The sequence below is a fragment of the Cydia amplana genome, chromosome 3, assembly GCF_948474715.1.
Source record: "Cydia amplana chromosome 3, ilCydAmpl1.1, whole genome shotgun sequence".
Lineage (NCBI taxonomy): Eukaryota > Metazoa > Arthropoda > Insecta > Lepidoptera > Tortricidae > Cydia > Cydia amplana.
Genome location: NC_086071.1, coordinates 5,308,548 through 5,324,664, shown reverse-complemented (window position 1 = coordinate 5,324,664; position 16,117 = coordinate 5,308,548). Strand labels below are relative to the sequence as shown.

Sequence of the window (16,117 nt, the reverse complement as noted above, 5' to 3'; positions counted from 1 at the left end):
ATAAGTAAGTTCAAACAGTTCAAATACTTAGGTACCTAGGTACTTCATGATTTTTATGAAGATAGATTTTCGACGCGATTTTGACATTAAAAAAATTATAAACTCTCTCTTGTTTTTTCTAATCCACTCTTCTTGTTTCAGTGTTTCAGCACTTTCAGCAGCTTTCAGCCTACCAGTGTCGGCTGTGGTACCAGTGCAGTGCAGCATAAAGGGCTCCACGCACGTTCGAACAAGTGCACGCAATTTTCGTGACTGGGCTATACCTAACCGCGAAAACCGAAGTTCGCAAATTGGGGGCATCTTTCTCTGTCACTCTAATTACACTTTCATTGGAGTAAAAGAGAAAGATCCCCGCAATTTGCGAATTTCGGTTTCCGCGGTACGCCCCCTGTACCACAACTGTACTACCCTAAAATTCGAAGTTCGCAAAATTGCGGGCATTTTTCTCTTTCACCCTAATTACGCCTTCATTGGAGTAAAGGAGAAAGATCCCCGTAATTTGCGAATTTTGGTTTTCGCGGTAACCCCTCAGAAAAGAAACTTCCTAGTTCTTACGAAACCGAAGTTTGACCTTGACACATTATATGAGGATTATGAGGTCGTACACGCAAAGGGTCGTCAAGATGTGCCTAGCAATAATGCTGAGCCGAGCGGAGAATGCCCGAAAGAATCAGTTTCGCCACCCTGTTGTACTAGCAAAGATAATTTTGTATAAAGGCGGATTGTCAAAGTAAATTGTTTAGTCACAGTAAATTTACAGCCATCTTTCGACACATGATTAAAACTTTTAGAACGCCATTTGACTTTGATCCTTATTCTTTCACTGATATGTGTTAGATTTGTTAAATATCAAGAAGTGGCGCCATCTACACGAGTATAGGCCAAAGATATGGCGCCACCTTTTCGAGCGATGCACCAAGGTCGCGGTGCAATGCGGTAGTGTGTGCTATGGCTATTTGGTACCTAAAGCCCCTTCCACACTCGTGCGCGAATCGCGGCGCGACGCCGCGCCGCGAGCGCGAGTATGGAGTCATTTTCGCAGATTCACGCACGAGCTTGGAGGGGCCTTAAGTACTTACTTACGTACGGCGGAGCATCACCCAGATCGAATGTGCCGCGGAGGCGCGGCCCGCACTAACGTCGAGAAAATGTTATTTAAAACTACCAAATATCAAACAAAGGAAATAGAATTAGTAGAAGTTTTGTATTACAAAATACCAAAAATCGCGAGCAAACTTGTATAGTGTGTAGAGAGCCAGTCCAGTGGTTATAATATAGCTGGTCAACCAAATCAAATTTGCCGCCTTTTTCTACTATCAAGATCTGGTTGACCGAGTATAGTTTGAGGTTTCTGATAAGTCCCCTCCACACTCACGTTCGCGGCTTAGCGCCGCGATACGCGTACGAGTGTGTGGGGGCTCTATAGTTTCTGTCATGTGTCTGTGAAAAACTGAAAACTGCCGCCATGATACAATTTGATTTATAAACTACAATCCTATACCTATTTTATAATTATATGTATTATTATACTCTGCTACAATCAAAGAAAGCTTTTATTTTAAATAGACTGAACAAGACTTAGAGTATGAAGATGTGAAAAGAAAAGCTTGGGCATGACATACCAGGCTTGCTAGTGCAGTAACAATAAAATATACCTAGTATCTACCTAGTCCTAAATAGGAACTTACTTCAGTCGGAACATTAGGTAAACATATCCCTTGAAATTCCTATTTTTGTTAGGACGTCATTGTTAAAATAGTGAAAGTGTAACGTGTTCGAGTTTTGGGACAATGAACTGAAATATTCGTATTTTTAATCTGTCTTTCTCGTGAGTTTCAGTCGGCACTACACACCGGCGGTAATAGTGAACGAGCTGAACGAGTGTTATATTTTAGGGTTATTTTATTGTTAGTGTTTAATAATCGGTCAAAATGAGTTTAAATTTCAACAGCAAACTTGTAAGTATGCCTAACACGAAGATATTTTTTTGTTTTAGTTCTTTTATTTGCTATTAATCTTATCGGCATAGTATTATTACTTACATTGATTAAGTACGATGACTGTCGATAACTTATCATTTTTATCGTATATGACTGGATAGTCCAGACAGGTAAATGTTTCTACTTGGGATATTTAGTTTATGTTTATCCTACAGCGTGAACAGCGGAGACACCAACATGGTTAGTAACTATGCAGAGAGAGCTTAATAGTTTCCATGTCTAAAACTTCAAACTTGTGTCAAACATACCTAAATTCATGAGATGAGATGCAACTGGTGCACATACTATTTTCAAGAAATTGAAACAACATTGGTTATGTCATAATAATGAAGTTCTAGATAACCAAGTTCAAGGTCTTTGTGTTTGTGTAGTAATGTCATTTGAATTTAAAACAGTTGATAAGTTAAGTTCATTCAGTGTGCACGTTACGTGGCGGCGTATATCTCGATTCTAGTGTTATACCTTATAAGCCAGTTTTGCCAGTGACATACTTGATTTCTGTGATCATGAGTAACCTGGAAGTTGAAACAGCTGATCTTTTAGACAGTGTGCCAGTATGTACTAAACTAACCTAAATTTTTTTACTTAGTTGGGGCAGAGACAAGGGAAATATCTAGTTCTTTGGTTGGGGTCAAGGGTAACAAGCAAACAGAACTTTGAACAGAGGACATTCCATTACAAGAGAGTTATTAAGAAATCAAATAAAAATGTTTGTCCAATGTACTTATTTACTTATAATATTTTGTATTGTTGAGATAGATAATTATGTAGATAATAGATATAGATATCACCGTTCCATTACAAATTTTGATCAAGTATATGATAATATACCTAATAGGTATGTCAGTCATCCTTACTTTTACCAGCATTACTTACTTAGTCATTTAGTTAGAGTTAGACCAAAAAGTTAAAGGTTAACTTGAAAAAGTTTGCACCTTTTATCATAAAGCTCAAAAATGTACTTATTCATTGTTTAACTGAACAGTTTTATTTCAGGTTTTGCCTATACTTGTTGCTGTTGGTTCTACAGTAGTCCTAGCGACAGTGATAGCGAATTGTCTATGGGGCAAGAAGAAGTCCAAAAGCAAGAACCCGGTGACCCTTGTGGATCCCAATGTGAAATACGCCCTGCCACTCATAGAGCGAGAGGAGATCAGCCATGACACAAGACGGTTCCGGTTTGGATTGCCGAGCAAAGATCATGTATTAGGTAGGTTTTACTTATGTTTTAATCTAACATAATCAATATATACGTAACACACCCACAGAAAGTTTTTAAACAAAGTCACAGTCAAACTGCCTGAAAGCAGGGTCTAACTTAGCCCCAGTTAGGGCCAATACAGACAAACTGCACCCAACTGGAATTTATGTGGACCTGCATGGAATTTGTGTGGACCTGCATGCCGACTGCTCGCCAACTGCAACATCAGCATGTAGTTCCTATACAAGTCACAGTCGGGTTGCAGTCCGTCTTTACCGGCCCTTATACTGTTCAAGAATTTGCATGTGATTTTTGTTACATTCCGGTTATTGCTCAATCAACTGGTTTTTGATCATTGTACTCTGTAGCTAGGCAATGAATCGATTATTGCATGTAAGATCTTGAACTGTCTAAATGGGCCTTTAATGTTGTCTGGTGGCTTAATTTGTCCAACCAGTCTGTCATGTAGTACAAAATTGTTTCAAAACTGGGATGGTTTTGTAGAAGATTCACAAAACAAGCTGGTATTTTGGTATATTGTAGTTTGATTTGTTCTCAAATGGTATGTTTTGTTTTCCTACAGAAATGTACCTGGAAAATATAAAAGCAAAAATTTCCTAAATTTTGAGAAGCTAAATAAAATATATTTATATAGGATAAGACTTACAAATTACTAACAAATAAAACCACATTCATCTTACTTAAATAAATGCCTTTTCGTAAAACCATACTATTTCCTTAGTGTAAACAGGAAAACATACACTAACCTTTATCTACTAATTACTGTAATTATAACAAACATACACAGTACTGTGTAAGTGTGGAACTAATTCAATTAGAAACTCAAGAATGGAATCTTAGCACTTGAGGTGTTACTTTTTAGGGTTCCGTAGCCAAATGGCAAAAAACGGAACCCTTATAGATTCGTCATATCTGTCTGTCTGTCTGTCTGTCCGTCCGTATGTCACAGCCACTTTTCTCCGAAACTATAAGAACTATACTATTGAAACTTGGTAAGTAGATGTATTCTGTGAACCGCATTAAGATTTTCACACAAAAATAGAAAAAAAAACAGTAAATTTTGGGAATTTCCCATACTTAGAACTGAAACAAAAAAATTTTTTTTATCAAACCCATACGTGTGGGGTAGCTATGGCTATAGGTCTTCAAAAATGATATTGAGGTTTCTAATATCATTTTTAGGGTTACGTACCCAAAGGGTAAAAACGGGACCCTATTACTAGTGATGTGCCGCCGAGAAATTACGCACTTACCGTAATTCTCATTAGTGAAAATTACCGTAAATTAGAATTTACGGTAACTTACCCATGAAGTATATTAAATTAGGATTGAATTTTGCTTACAAGTTTTGTGGTTTTAAAGTATTTAAATGTTTTTTACATTATTATTATTCTGTGTTATTATTATTTTTATGTTATCTGACATGTGGTTGATTGGTATAATAATTTCTAGTCTTATTTTTTTTTTTTTTTTTATTTGATACACTAGCAGCTCTTGGAGCTGATGCGTGTATTTCTCCTTATATTAGTCCCACCTCTATCTGGGTTTATATGTACGGCGGCGAAGACAAACCGCTTTATTCTGGGTTACCAATGTTACCATAGGGTTTAGGTTCTGGGCTTTCATCTCCCTCTTGATATTGAACTACCATGTGCCGGGAGGTCTTCGTATTCCCAAGAATGTTGTGAGGATATTGTATTGTATTGTAGCACGGGCAGATTTTCGTAACTCGACGACGGGCGCCTTTTTTTCATGACGGGGGGTGGGGGCTAGTCCAGCCAACCCAACCCCTCAAGAGGAATGGTCACCCTTCCTCCTGCTGGATCCTGAAAGAGCGAGTCTTTCATTGATACCAGGCATGGCCTTTCGGCCTCCAGCCTGGTTTAGCCAGTGTGCTGTTTCTTTGTACGTTCTAGCAGCAGTGAGCGTACCTTGCTAAAGTGGATCGGGAGAATCGTTTCCGGGCCAATCGCCTCCGCACCTAATGCGGTTTGATGTAATTATATGGTTCAGGGCGATTAAGAGTGCTCTACTGTCGGATAGCATGTGGATGGAGGATCCTACTACCCTCCTTGCAGTGATGGCAGCCGCCGCATTGATGATGCCCATGCACTCAGCTTGGAATATGAGTTATGGGCTCCTAGCGGATTGGTAATGGACACGTTCAGGTCTTCTGAGAAGGTTCCAGAGTCCGACTCACTGTCTGTTTGGGGATGTCCGCTGAGGGGGATGGCCTCTTGCTGTATGTGTAGGTGAAGCGATGGAAGGTTTAGCATGCCCTGAAGGGCATGAATGGCTGCAGACTGTGAGGACTTCGTGTTTTGTAGGGATGTTTAAGAGATTTAACTGGCAAACTATCAAACGTTTCATGTGGCCGGACCGGACCATCCTAAGCCTTCTTTTAGTTTGTTATAAATAAAGGACCACTCTGAAAGATCCTCTTACGTGCTCATTGCGCTATCGAGACAAGTAACAGGACATAGAAAAGTCGAGCGCTATAAATGCAGGATCTTGAGGGCCATCAGGAACTATTTTAATCCGTTAGTACCCACACAGTACAAAAATGCACTTTCCACGTGTTTTATTTTTACTGCGGTAACTGGGTACATTGCAAACCCAGCTGATAAGCGTTTACCTGTTTACAATATAACAGCCTACTTAACTTAAAATAAACACGCGACGTAATAAAATTGTATCTTAAAACACACTTGTTGTAATGGAAGTCATTACAAATCAAACTTTATCTTACACATCAATGCTTGCTTACATATGACATTGAAATATAATATCTGCGAGACCGAGCAGCTTTGCTCGGAAAACATATAAAAGCTTAAAAATCAGCGTTTTCCCAGAAATAAGACCTAGCTAGATCGATTTTTCGCCCCTGAAAACCCCCATATAGCAAATATCATCCAAATCGTTAGAACCGTTTCCGAGATCCCACAAATATATATAAATAAATATTTAAATAACGTTTAAAGGTATAAGATATGTTTTTATAGATTACACAACATTTTGAATTAGGTATTTAAAATCACTGTCATAACTATGAGATGAATTTTATACATTTAAGCTAAAATAATAAAGAACTCACTTTATTTTTCGTTATGCAAGTTTGATTCAACCTACTTTCATTAAAAACACTTAATTCGCACATCAAATGAAACTTATTAAACATTAGTAAAATAATGTAATATTATTGTGTATTTAATCTCTAACATCTAATTACATACATCATTGAATTCATTGATAAAAGTTAAAATTTCTCTTAGAAAAATTACCCGAGAACATTCGCGGGGAAGATTGCCCGTAATTTACGGCGGTAATTTACGGTAATTTTGGTAATAAACTAGTTCCTCTTGCCAGATTATTTTGAAAATTTCTATACAGATTGTATTACCTAAATAAGAAACAATTCTGTAAAAAAAAGTTTAAAAACATTTAAACTTAGACCACTTTCTCGATAATTACCCGTACGGAGAACGTTACCGCGAAAGTTACCCGACGATTCTCTCTGTTCTCGTAATTTACGGTAACGGCACATCACTACCTATTACTAAGACTCCGCTGTCCGTCCGTCCGTCCGTCTGTCACCAGGCTGTATCTCAAGAACCGTGATAGCTAGACAGTTGAAATTTTCACAGATGATGTATTTCTGTTGCCGCTATAACAACAAATACTAAAAACAGAATAAAATAAAGATTTAAATGGGGCTCCCATACAACAAACGTGATTTTTGACCGAAGTTAAGCAACGTCGGGCGGGGTCAGTACTTGGATGGGTGACCGTTATTTTGTTTGTTTTTTGTTGATGGTGCGGAACCCTCCGTGCGCGAGTCCGACTCGCAATTGGCCGGTTTTTTTCTAAACTGAATAGTTTGCGCGAGAGACACTTCCAAAGTGGTAAAATGTGTGTCCCCCCCTGTAACTTCTAAAATAAGAGAATGATAAAACTAAAAAAAATATATGATGTACATTACCATGCAAACTTCCACCGAAAATTGGTTTGAACGAGATCTAGTAAGTAGTTTTTTTTTAATACGTCATAATTCGCCTAAATACGGAACCCTTCATGGGCGAGTCCGACTCGCACTTGGCCGTTTTTTTTTATGTTACCTGTATCCAGGGCTGCACTGCCATCTGTTCAGTCCGGGAAAATACCTAGTTAAATTATATTTCCTTAAAATGTTTAAGGTCTGTGTAGAAAAACATGGTTTTATCGCAATTTTCGGTGTCTATGTAATGATAAAGTACTTCACAAGCTAAGTGGATATTATATGTCCTGTTTTTTTAATACATACCTACACATAAATTTATCAATTTGTAAAAATCCTACTGACTATTTACTGTCATTCCATTTCAGGCTTGCCCATAGGACAGCACATCCACTTGTCTGTGAAGCTGGCTGATGATCTGGTCATCAGAGCATATACCCCAGTGTCCAGTGATGAAGAAAAAGGATATGTGGATCTGGTTATTAAGGTAATACTCTTGCAGATTTTGCTTCGAATTTTAATTAAGGAAACTAGTCGTAACACTGCCAAACTAAAAATCTTATATGTCACTCTGAGTCAACACAGTCAGCAGATTTGATTTGATTCTAAGTGTAGTAGGTGGAGTTATCTTCAGACATACATTGTTCAGAACAAACACTAGTGGTATTCGTTTTATTTCATACTGATATTAGGGAACTGGCCAATGTGTTACGCTTGGAAACTGATGATAAATAACTTGATAAGTGATGTGACATGTCTGTAGTTGTGCCATTCTCGAGAACGTTTTCCGTTTTGTATAGGGGCTATTGGGAAATGTTCTCTGGGGAATATAAACATGTATCTATATATCTAATACCTTTAAATGAGCAATTCTTGTTTGTTTATTTATTTATATATATATATATATATATATTTCGGCGGTCTCGGAAACGGCTCTAACGATTTCGATGAAATTTACTATATGGGTTTTTGGGGGCGAAAAATCGATCTAGCTAGGTCTTGTCTCTGGGAAAACGCGCATTTATGAGTTTTTATATGTTTTCCGAGCAAAGCTCGGTCTCCCAGATACAGTAAAACCCGCTTAATACGATCGATCACGTTTAATACGATTTCCCGCATAATACGCCATTTTACGACGGTCCCTGCAACTTTAGGCCTGTTTTCATACATTATTTCACGGTTAATACGACTCTCGTCCCGTTTAATACGCCATCTAAAATTATATATTACTTATCCGTCCCGTTACGCACCATCTGCACGTTTGTGTTTTTGACCGTATTGTTATGCAATACGCCGTTAGCCAACATTTTTTATGTGTTTATTACCTACAGTTTTTGGTTTTGTCTAATATATTTTGTCGGGTCCTTATCGGCGTAAGAATGCGATGCTATCTGCTTGACCGTTATGGACCACGGAGTGCAAGCTATCGCTCTCAGATTTATTTGCAGGCAGTTATTAGTTACTTTACTCCACGACTTTCTACTTGAGCCTAATATCGTTAGTGTTCCTAGATTACCTGCCTACACTTAGATTTCATTCGCTCATTATCACCGTTATTATAGTTTTTTTGTTCACGCTTAATACGATTTTTCGCTCTTTTTGCTAGGTCCCCTCAGAATCGTCTTAAGCGGGTTCTACTGTATTAAGTTTGTAAATAGTATTAAAGTGCTTTAAGTAATAGGGAAACCGGCTTTGCCTGTATTATGGTTCTTAGATAGGATATACACATATACAACCTGCACCACTCAAATGGATCTAAATTCTTAAAATTCCTTTGTTATCATTTTGGAAGTAATGTGCCTCATCACCTCATGTGACACGCACCACGCACGACTGATAACTGTGATAAGAGTCATGCAGTTAATTATGATTTGATGATAAATTTTATCTACCAAGCATAATTGTATGCTTCGCCAGTTTAACAATTCGTTAATAGCTATTACAATGGATGACGTGACATTTACCATGTTGTCACCATGATCATCAATAAATTTTCAACTCACAAAAATCGATAAATGCCTGTATAACGATCTGTGTCAAGACTCAGCCGCCCCCATATTACGCACGTACCTACTCAATTGATTGCAATCCTTATTATGATTCTTAGGGAATGCAGTTCGGGATAACAAATATCCTGTGTCCTTTTCTAGGTTATAACCTATCAGTGTGCCAAATTTGATCGAAATCCGTTTATCCGTTTCTTAGCAAAGAAACGGATTCTGAGCAAAGTTCGGAGCCGTACAGCGCCATCATCAGTTGTCAAACGAGAAGCACGAATTTTGCCTTAGAAAACCTTTTAGGTATCTTTAGTATTGTATGTACCTACAGGCCACAGAATCAAATAGCGAGTAATTTAAATTTTATTTTATGCTACAATCTTAAAAAAAATATTTTCAGGTGTACTTCAAAAATGTGCACCCGAAATTCCCCGATGGTGGCAAGATGTCCCAACACTTGGAAAGCCTGAAGCTCGGAGACACCATTGATGTCCGGGGACCTTCTGGGCGTCTGCAGTACGTCGGCAATGGCCAGTTCCTCATCAAGAAACTAAGGAAAGACCCACCTACCAAAGTGGTGGTTAACAAGTTGAATATGATTGCTGGTATGTTTTATTTTATGCGCATACATACATAGGTCACTAGATAAGTTTTGCAATAAACAAATATGAAACACAGAGGAGGCCTATCACATATACTTTTGAAAATTATATTTAACTTCACTAGTATAAAGATTTCTTAAAATTGAGATTACATATGATTGAATAACAGCAACAGCTCATTAAAAAATTATTAGTAAAATTTGAATAAGAATAATAAAATAAGAAGCTATATTATGAGGTCAAGTTATTAATAGATGACCTGCAATTATATTTCCTGTTAATCGAACGGCTAAAGTTCCAGGTCGAATAATGTTACTAATACTCTTAGTTTCAATTAAAACTATAAAAGGTTTTAAAATATGTACTTGTAAGAGTTGTAAGTACCTAGGTTGTAGGTTGGCTAAGTAGGTTTAACGAATTCAATTGATCTACAAAAATCCGCAATGTATCCAAATGCGCATGCGAGTTGTTGCAAGGTCAGTAGACCCTCCAATGAGCACACCTACACGTTTCCTATAGCTATGTAATCTTCTTCCTCGCGTTATCCCGGCTATTTTGGCTCATGGGAGCATGGGGTCCGCTTGACAACTAATCCCAAGAATTTGACGTAGGCTCTAGTTTTTACGAAAGCGACTGTCATCTGACCTTCCAACCCAGAGGAGAAACTAGGCCCTATTGGGATTATTCCGGTTTCCTCACGATGTTTTCCTTCACCGAAAAGCAACTGATAAATATCAAATGATAAGCCCTTGCTACACGGTCGTCGACAAGCCTTCAGACCGCGTGGCCTTGGTCCGTCCCGGACCGTGTAGACAGTTGTTTCCAACAAAATTTGACCAAAACTCACCAAGGTCAGACGGTTAGAAGGCTAGCTAGGGCTATATTTCGTACATAAGTTCCGAAAAACTCATTGGTACGAGCCGGGGTTTAAACTCGCGACCTCCGGATTGAAAGTCGCACGCTCTTACCGCTATGCCACCAGCGCTGTGTAATGCTATGTCACAGAATAAGTAATAGTATTATCATATAGAACGGACACGCACCGCCCCGCCCCGATTCGGATTACCTCGCCCGCGACAGGCCGCGACATGAATGTGTGCGTAAGTCGCTCTACTGAGAGCATGTCAGGATTCCGTCAGAACCTCAATGACGCGTGTACAGACGTGCCGCGCACACATATGTATAAACGCAAATCATTTTTGATGTATGGCGTGTCCGCCCTGTGGCTATGTAATGTTTTGTGTAATTTTTATAGGTGGAACCGGTATCACTCCCATGCTGCAGCTAATCCGCCACATCTGCAGCGACACTAACGACCACACGGAACTCAGGCTGTTGTTCGCCAACCAGACTGAGCAGGACATCCTGTTGAAGAATGAGCTCGAGAACTACGCCAACAACCACCCTAACCAGTTCAAGCTGTGGTACACCATCGATAGAGCTGAGCCAGGTTAGTATACGACTATAGTTAGTTTTTAGGGTTCCGTAGCCAAATGGCAAAAAACGGAACCCTTATAGATTCGTCATGTCTGTCTGTCCGTCTGTCTGTCCGTCTGTCTGTCCGTCCGTATGTCACAGCCACTTTTCTCGGAAACTATAAGAACTATACTGTTGAAACTTGGTAAGTAGATGTATTCTGTGAACCGCATTAAGATTTTCACACAAAAATAGAAAAAAAACAATAAATTTTTGGGGTTCCCCATACTTCGAACTGAAACTCAAAATTTTTTTTTTCATCAAACCCATACGTGTGGGGTATCTATGGATAGGTCTTCAAAAATGATATTGAGGTTCCTAATATCATTTTTTTCTAAACTGAATAGTTTGCGCGAGAGACACTTCCAAAGTGGTAAAATGTGTCCCCCCCCCCCCCCCCCTAACTTCTAAAATAAGAGAATGATAAAACTAAAAAAAATATATGATGTACATTACCATGTAAACTTCCACCGAAAATTGGTTTGAACGAGATCTAGCAAGTAGTTTTTTTTTAATACGTCATAAATCGCCTAAATACGGAACCCTTCATGGGCGAGTCCGACTCGCACTTGGCCGCTTTTTTTTTAGCATTAGAAATAAGGTAAACAATCTTGATGTGTCTTTTAATTGAAAAACACATTTTAAAAATAAGTTACGGTAAATATGTAACAATTATGATTCTAATACGATCTTTTATAGTCTTCTGCTTTCATAAGTAATAGTTATTGATTTAAAAAAAGTGTTTTTCAATTAAAAGACATGTCAAAATCGTTTACCTTCTTTCAAGTTCTTTCTAATGCTAAAAAAACGAACTATAAGAATATTCAATCAATACAATGGATTTCTCGCCATTTTGTCTCGTGATGAGACATCACACTCGTTTTCAAGCTAACGTTTCAATTAGTTTCAAGATGAAACACCTGTAAAAATAAACGCAATTCATGACTGCGGTCATATCTTGTGTCTGTCAGCGGGCAGGTCTCGGTAGCTCAGCTGGTAGAGCGACGGGCTAGCATCCCGAAGTCTCAAGTGCGAGTCTCGCTCGATGAGCTTTTCCTCTTTCCTTTATTTTTAAGACTGTGGTATTTTATGCAGACGATTCTGCTTAATAAACCCCTTGACTCGAGTTCCCAACACTTCAAAATGTAAAGAACTGGGCAGGCGTTTTTATGATTTTTCATATATCTTGTAAAAAATCTCGTGACCTCTCGCGACGGTGGGAGGTAGTGGTAACTTAACTTAGTGTAAGGCCTGAGTGGACGCTCGAAGCGGAGCGTTCGGCGGGGCGTGCAGCGTGGCGTCGAGCTCCCAAGGGATTTGAGAAGCGTGCACTAAGGCCGCTACTATACGCTTGCATTTGTTTAACATGCACGCCGCACGCCCCGCCCCGCTGCACGCCCAACTCGAGCGTCCACTCAGGCCTTACCATAGTCTAATAAAACATGGTCTTCTCTTCCCAGAGTGTCACTTGCCTACGTCACAATAACATTGCCACTTTATTTCAACATAACATGTTACATGGGTACATTATATCTATGGTTAATAAGTTAAAATATTTCTTTATAATTTTATAATTTTCATTTATATGTATTTTATCTTAAAGTTTACAATAACACGTCATTTTTAATTATTCGTTAGCAATATCTTCCGATTCACGAAAGGAATTTCAGACGTTCGGGTAATTATGTTTACACTACTGGCAACACAGGATAGCGCTGTCATATTTGACAATCCGCCATGTTGTCCCTGACCGTCATCCTTGTCGAACGCGTGTTAATTGTTATTTCCTTCTCGCTCAGTGTCAGCAGTCGCAGTGTTTTCCAAACTTTTCACGTCGTAAGCTTGGTAATTAATGTTTTGTTACGAAAATGGTTGGCTGTTCTATTCGGAACTGTAAGAGTAGGAGTGAAAAGTGCAGTATAGATTTGTTTTATTTTACTATGTTTCTACATGAATAACTTAAAATTAATGCCGTTAAAATAATTTTCACCGTTGGTTAAAATTCTCCCACATTTTAAAGTTTGAGAACCTGTAAACAGCATGATGACGTAGGCAAGTGACAGTTAGGTCATTCGCGAAGAGAGTACCAGGCGGAGTATATTATTATACCATGGGCCTTACACTTAGACGACAATAAATATTGATGTCTCAGGGTGGAAGTACAGCACAGGCTTCATTAACGATGAGATGATAGGCGCGCACATGTTCCCCGCGGGCGACGACACGCTGGTGCTGATGTGCGGCCCGCCGCCCATGATCAACTTCGCCTGCACGCCGGCGCTGGAGAAGCTCGGCTTCAAGGATGACCTGCGCTTCGCCTATTAATATCGCCTATTAAGAGCCAACAGGAGCTAAGATTTAAATATTTTAGGTAAATATACCCGTCTCGCTAACGGAAGCGGCTCCTAAAACTAGTGCGATAAGGACAAGGCGAAAAATCCTGCGTAAAAATATCAAAAATCGAGGTTTCGTACTCGACTGTTTCCTCCTCCAAAACTTAACCAATCGTAACCAAATTTGGAAATCTAAATGATTATGACATTATCTGTGTCGGACCGTTTTGCTTTTTTGACTAATTGATGTCAGTTTTGAATAGCACGCCTCTCATTGCGGCATAGTCAATTTGGCCATTTTGGCCATTTTTGAAGGGCTCTAGCGCCTTAAAAAACAATAAAAGCAAAAAAAGCAAAACGGTCCGACACAGATATTGACAATATTAATCTGTGTTGTAAAAATCATAGCTCTAGCTTCAAAACCCACGGAGGAAACAGTCGAGTACGTTTGTATGGAGAAATGACCACTCCTGTTGGCTCTTAATATCGCCTATAAATATTAAGTGCCAATTTAATCACGGTTGTGTGGATCCGACAAAAAAGAGTATTGACGGCGCCACTGAGCGTAACCAGAAAACGTACAGTCAGCTAAGCTATTAGCTTATACACATTTGTATGCATGGGTGCTAAGCTAATAGTTTTCCTGAGTTTTCGTTATGCTGCATTCGCTCGATAGTGGAAATAGTTACCTAATATTAGTAATCCATCTCTTTGCAGCTTAAAGGTTCCGTCACACAGGTGCGTTTTCCGGGCGGGACGTGAGCGGGGCGCGCCACTTTTACATATAAAACTCTCACGCCCCGCCCGGAAAACGCGCCTGTGTGACGGAACCTTAAGTGCGTACTGTGTACGCTGGCCGTTTGTCATCAAGTAAATTCGACACAATTTATTTCTTTTGAAATCTTGTGTTGCCAGATATTAAATAATTGAATTTCAATTTATTTAATTTCTGCTCTTTTTTTGTCGAACTGTGCGTGATTCCATTAGGTACATACTACGGAGAAAGAAGGGTAACGGGTAGTTTTATAGACGCCTGTGTAATAAAGACGACAGTCTGTCTTAACACATTAACTGTCAGCGACTCGCTAGGGGAGTTCAATGGTCGTAGGCGCTTTTCGCTCCATACGGTTTTTCCCGTGTTACCGGCTACGCTATTAGCGCGTAGCTCGCGCTGGCACTGAATGTGTTAACGGTTGCCAGAAAGAGGCTCTCGTTTGTATTACAGATTAAGCTTTTTATAAAACGGCCCATGTTAGTCACAATATCTGTTATGTCTGCAATCGGAGATATTGTTAATTTTTATACTTATGTGACGAATTAGTACAATCAGCTTTTCTGCGTCCATGTTTGCAAGGAAGTTTGTGGTTGTTTTATTTGTAACCACAATATTATGACGAACAATATTTTTGAAACTTGCCATTCATAAAAAACAAAGCATTTAAATGAAAAAAACTGCATTTTTCTAGAGAGTTGTAGATACGTGTTTTATCCTGACGTTTTCGTATTTTTGGAAAAATTGTTGTTATTATATTAACATTAAGCATAAAAGAGGTGAATGAGAATTATTCAATGTTGTTATCTGTTTATATAGCATGTTTTTTATTGCTTACGTAGTTTATACTCTGGACTGGATTATAGAAAATAGAAATACTAGTTTACTATTATTGCCTTTAATTTAACATTTTTCTGAACATTAGGTACACTAAACACAGAAAACGAAACTTACATTTAGCTCTGCTACAATAGACAATACGTGGTCATACATTAATTTATTTTTAGAAGTCTTGATATTAGATTTTTAATAGGTAAGAAAAGACATGACTAACCTCAAATAATAGAGGGTCTCTTTCCGCACAGACTCTAGTAGAGTTGTACATACAACAAACTTAAGTAGTGAATAGTTGTTAATTAGTATTTAGAGCATTAGAAGTATATTGAATTAGAACTAGTACATTAGTGGTGATGACGCTAATGAGCTGGATAGGCAACCTGGTGTTCAGAGTGAAAATGCCATACACCGAGAAAACTGGCTTCTCAAACTCGATAAGTTGTAGCAGTTCCCATGCTGCTTTGCGGATATCTGCGTCCTTGTCTGAAATATAGTTATTGCTTCTGTTATATCTGCCTACATAATATCCGACTGCAAACTTGACCGTTGTATTGTACGTGTATTGTACAAATACGGGTAAGTCATTTGGATAAGAAATATGGAATAACAAGAGATACATACATATACAATTAAGACCAGTGCTGGAGAAACACTGAGAAGGGAAGAAATGGCTGTAAAAATAAAGTATTACCCGTTTTATATGCGCTAGCAATATGTTTGAAGTCGGTGCCAAATACGGTATATATTTATTTATTTAAACTTTATTGCACAAAATATATACAACAATGTACAAATGGCGGACTTAATGCCAAATTGCATTCTCTGCCAGTCAACGATAGGGCCAAACAGAGATACCTTCAATTGGTGCAGAGAGAGAAAATATA

General features: G+C 38.6%; 1 protein-coding gene across 2 annotated transcripts; it reads left to right on the top strand.

The window, feature by feature from the left end:
- The first annotated feature begins 1,889 nt into the window (after positions 1–1,889).
- LOC134662443 (NADH-cytochrome b5 reductase 2) lies at positions 1,890–13,616 on the top strand. Of its 2 annotated transcripts, none has more exons than XM_063518670.1 (6): positions 1,890–1,958; positions 2,997–3,210; positions 7,585–7,703; positions 9,614–9,818; positions 11,071–11,265; positions 13,444–13,616. In XM_063518670.1, the coding sequence occupies exons 1-6, from the start codon at positions 1,932–1,934 to the stop codon at positions 13,614–13,616; spliced, it is 933 nt and encodes a 310-aa protein (XP_063374740.1). In that variant the 5' UTR covers positions 1,890–1,931. The 2 variants fall into 2 exon arrangements, with proteins under 2 accessions (XP_063374740.1, XP_063374739.1); XM_063518669.1 differs by lacking the exon at positions 1,890–1,958 and adding an exon at positions 2,435–2,554.
- Positions 13,617–16,117: the final 2,501 nt, after the last annotated feature.

Excerpts from the sequence above, each read along its gene's own strand:
- LOC134662443 (XM_063518669.1), top strand. The coding sequence starts at position 2,507 with ATGAGTAACCTGGAAGTTGAAACAGCTGATCTTTTAGACAGTGTGCCA. Across the intron at positions 3,211-7,584 it reads GAGCAAAGATCATGTATTAG|GCTTGCCCATAGGACAGCAC; the intron begins GTAGGTTTTACT and ends ATTCCATTTCAG. Across the intron at positions 7,704-9,613 it reads ATGTGGATCTGGTTATTAAG|GTGTACTTCAAAAATGTGCA; the intron begins GTAATACTCTTG and ends AAATATTTTCAG.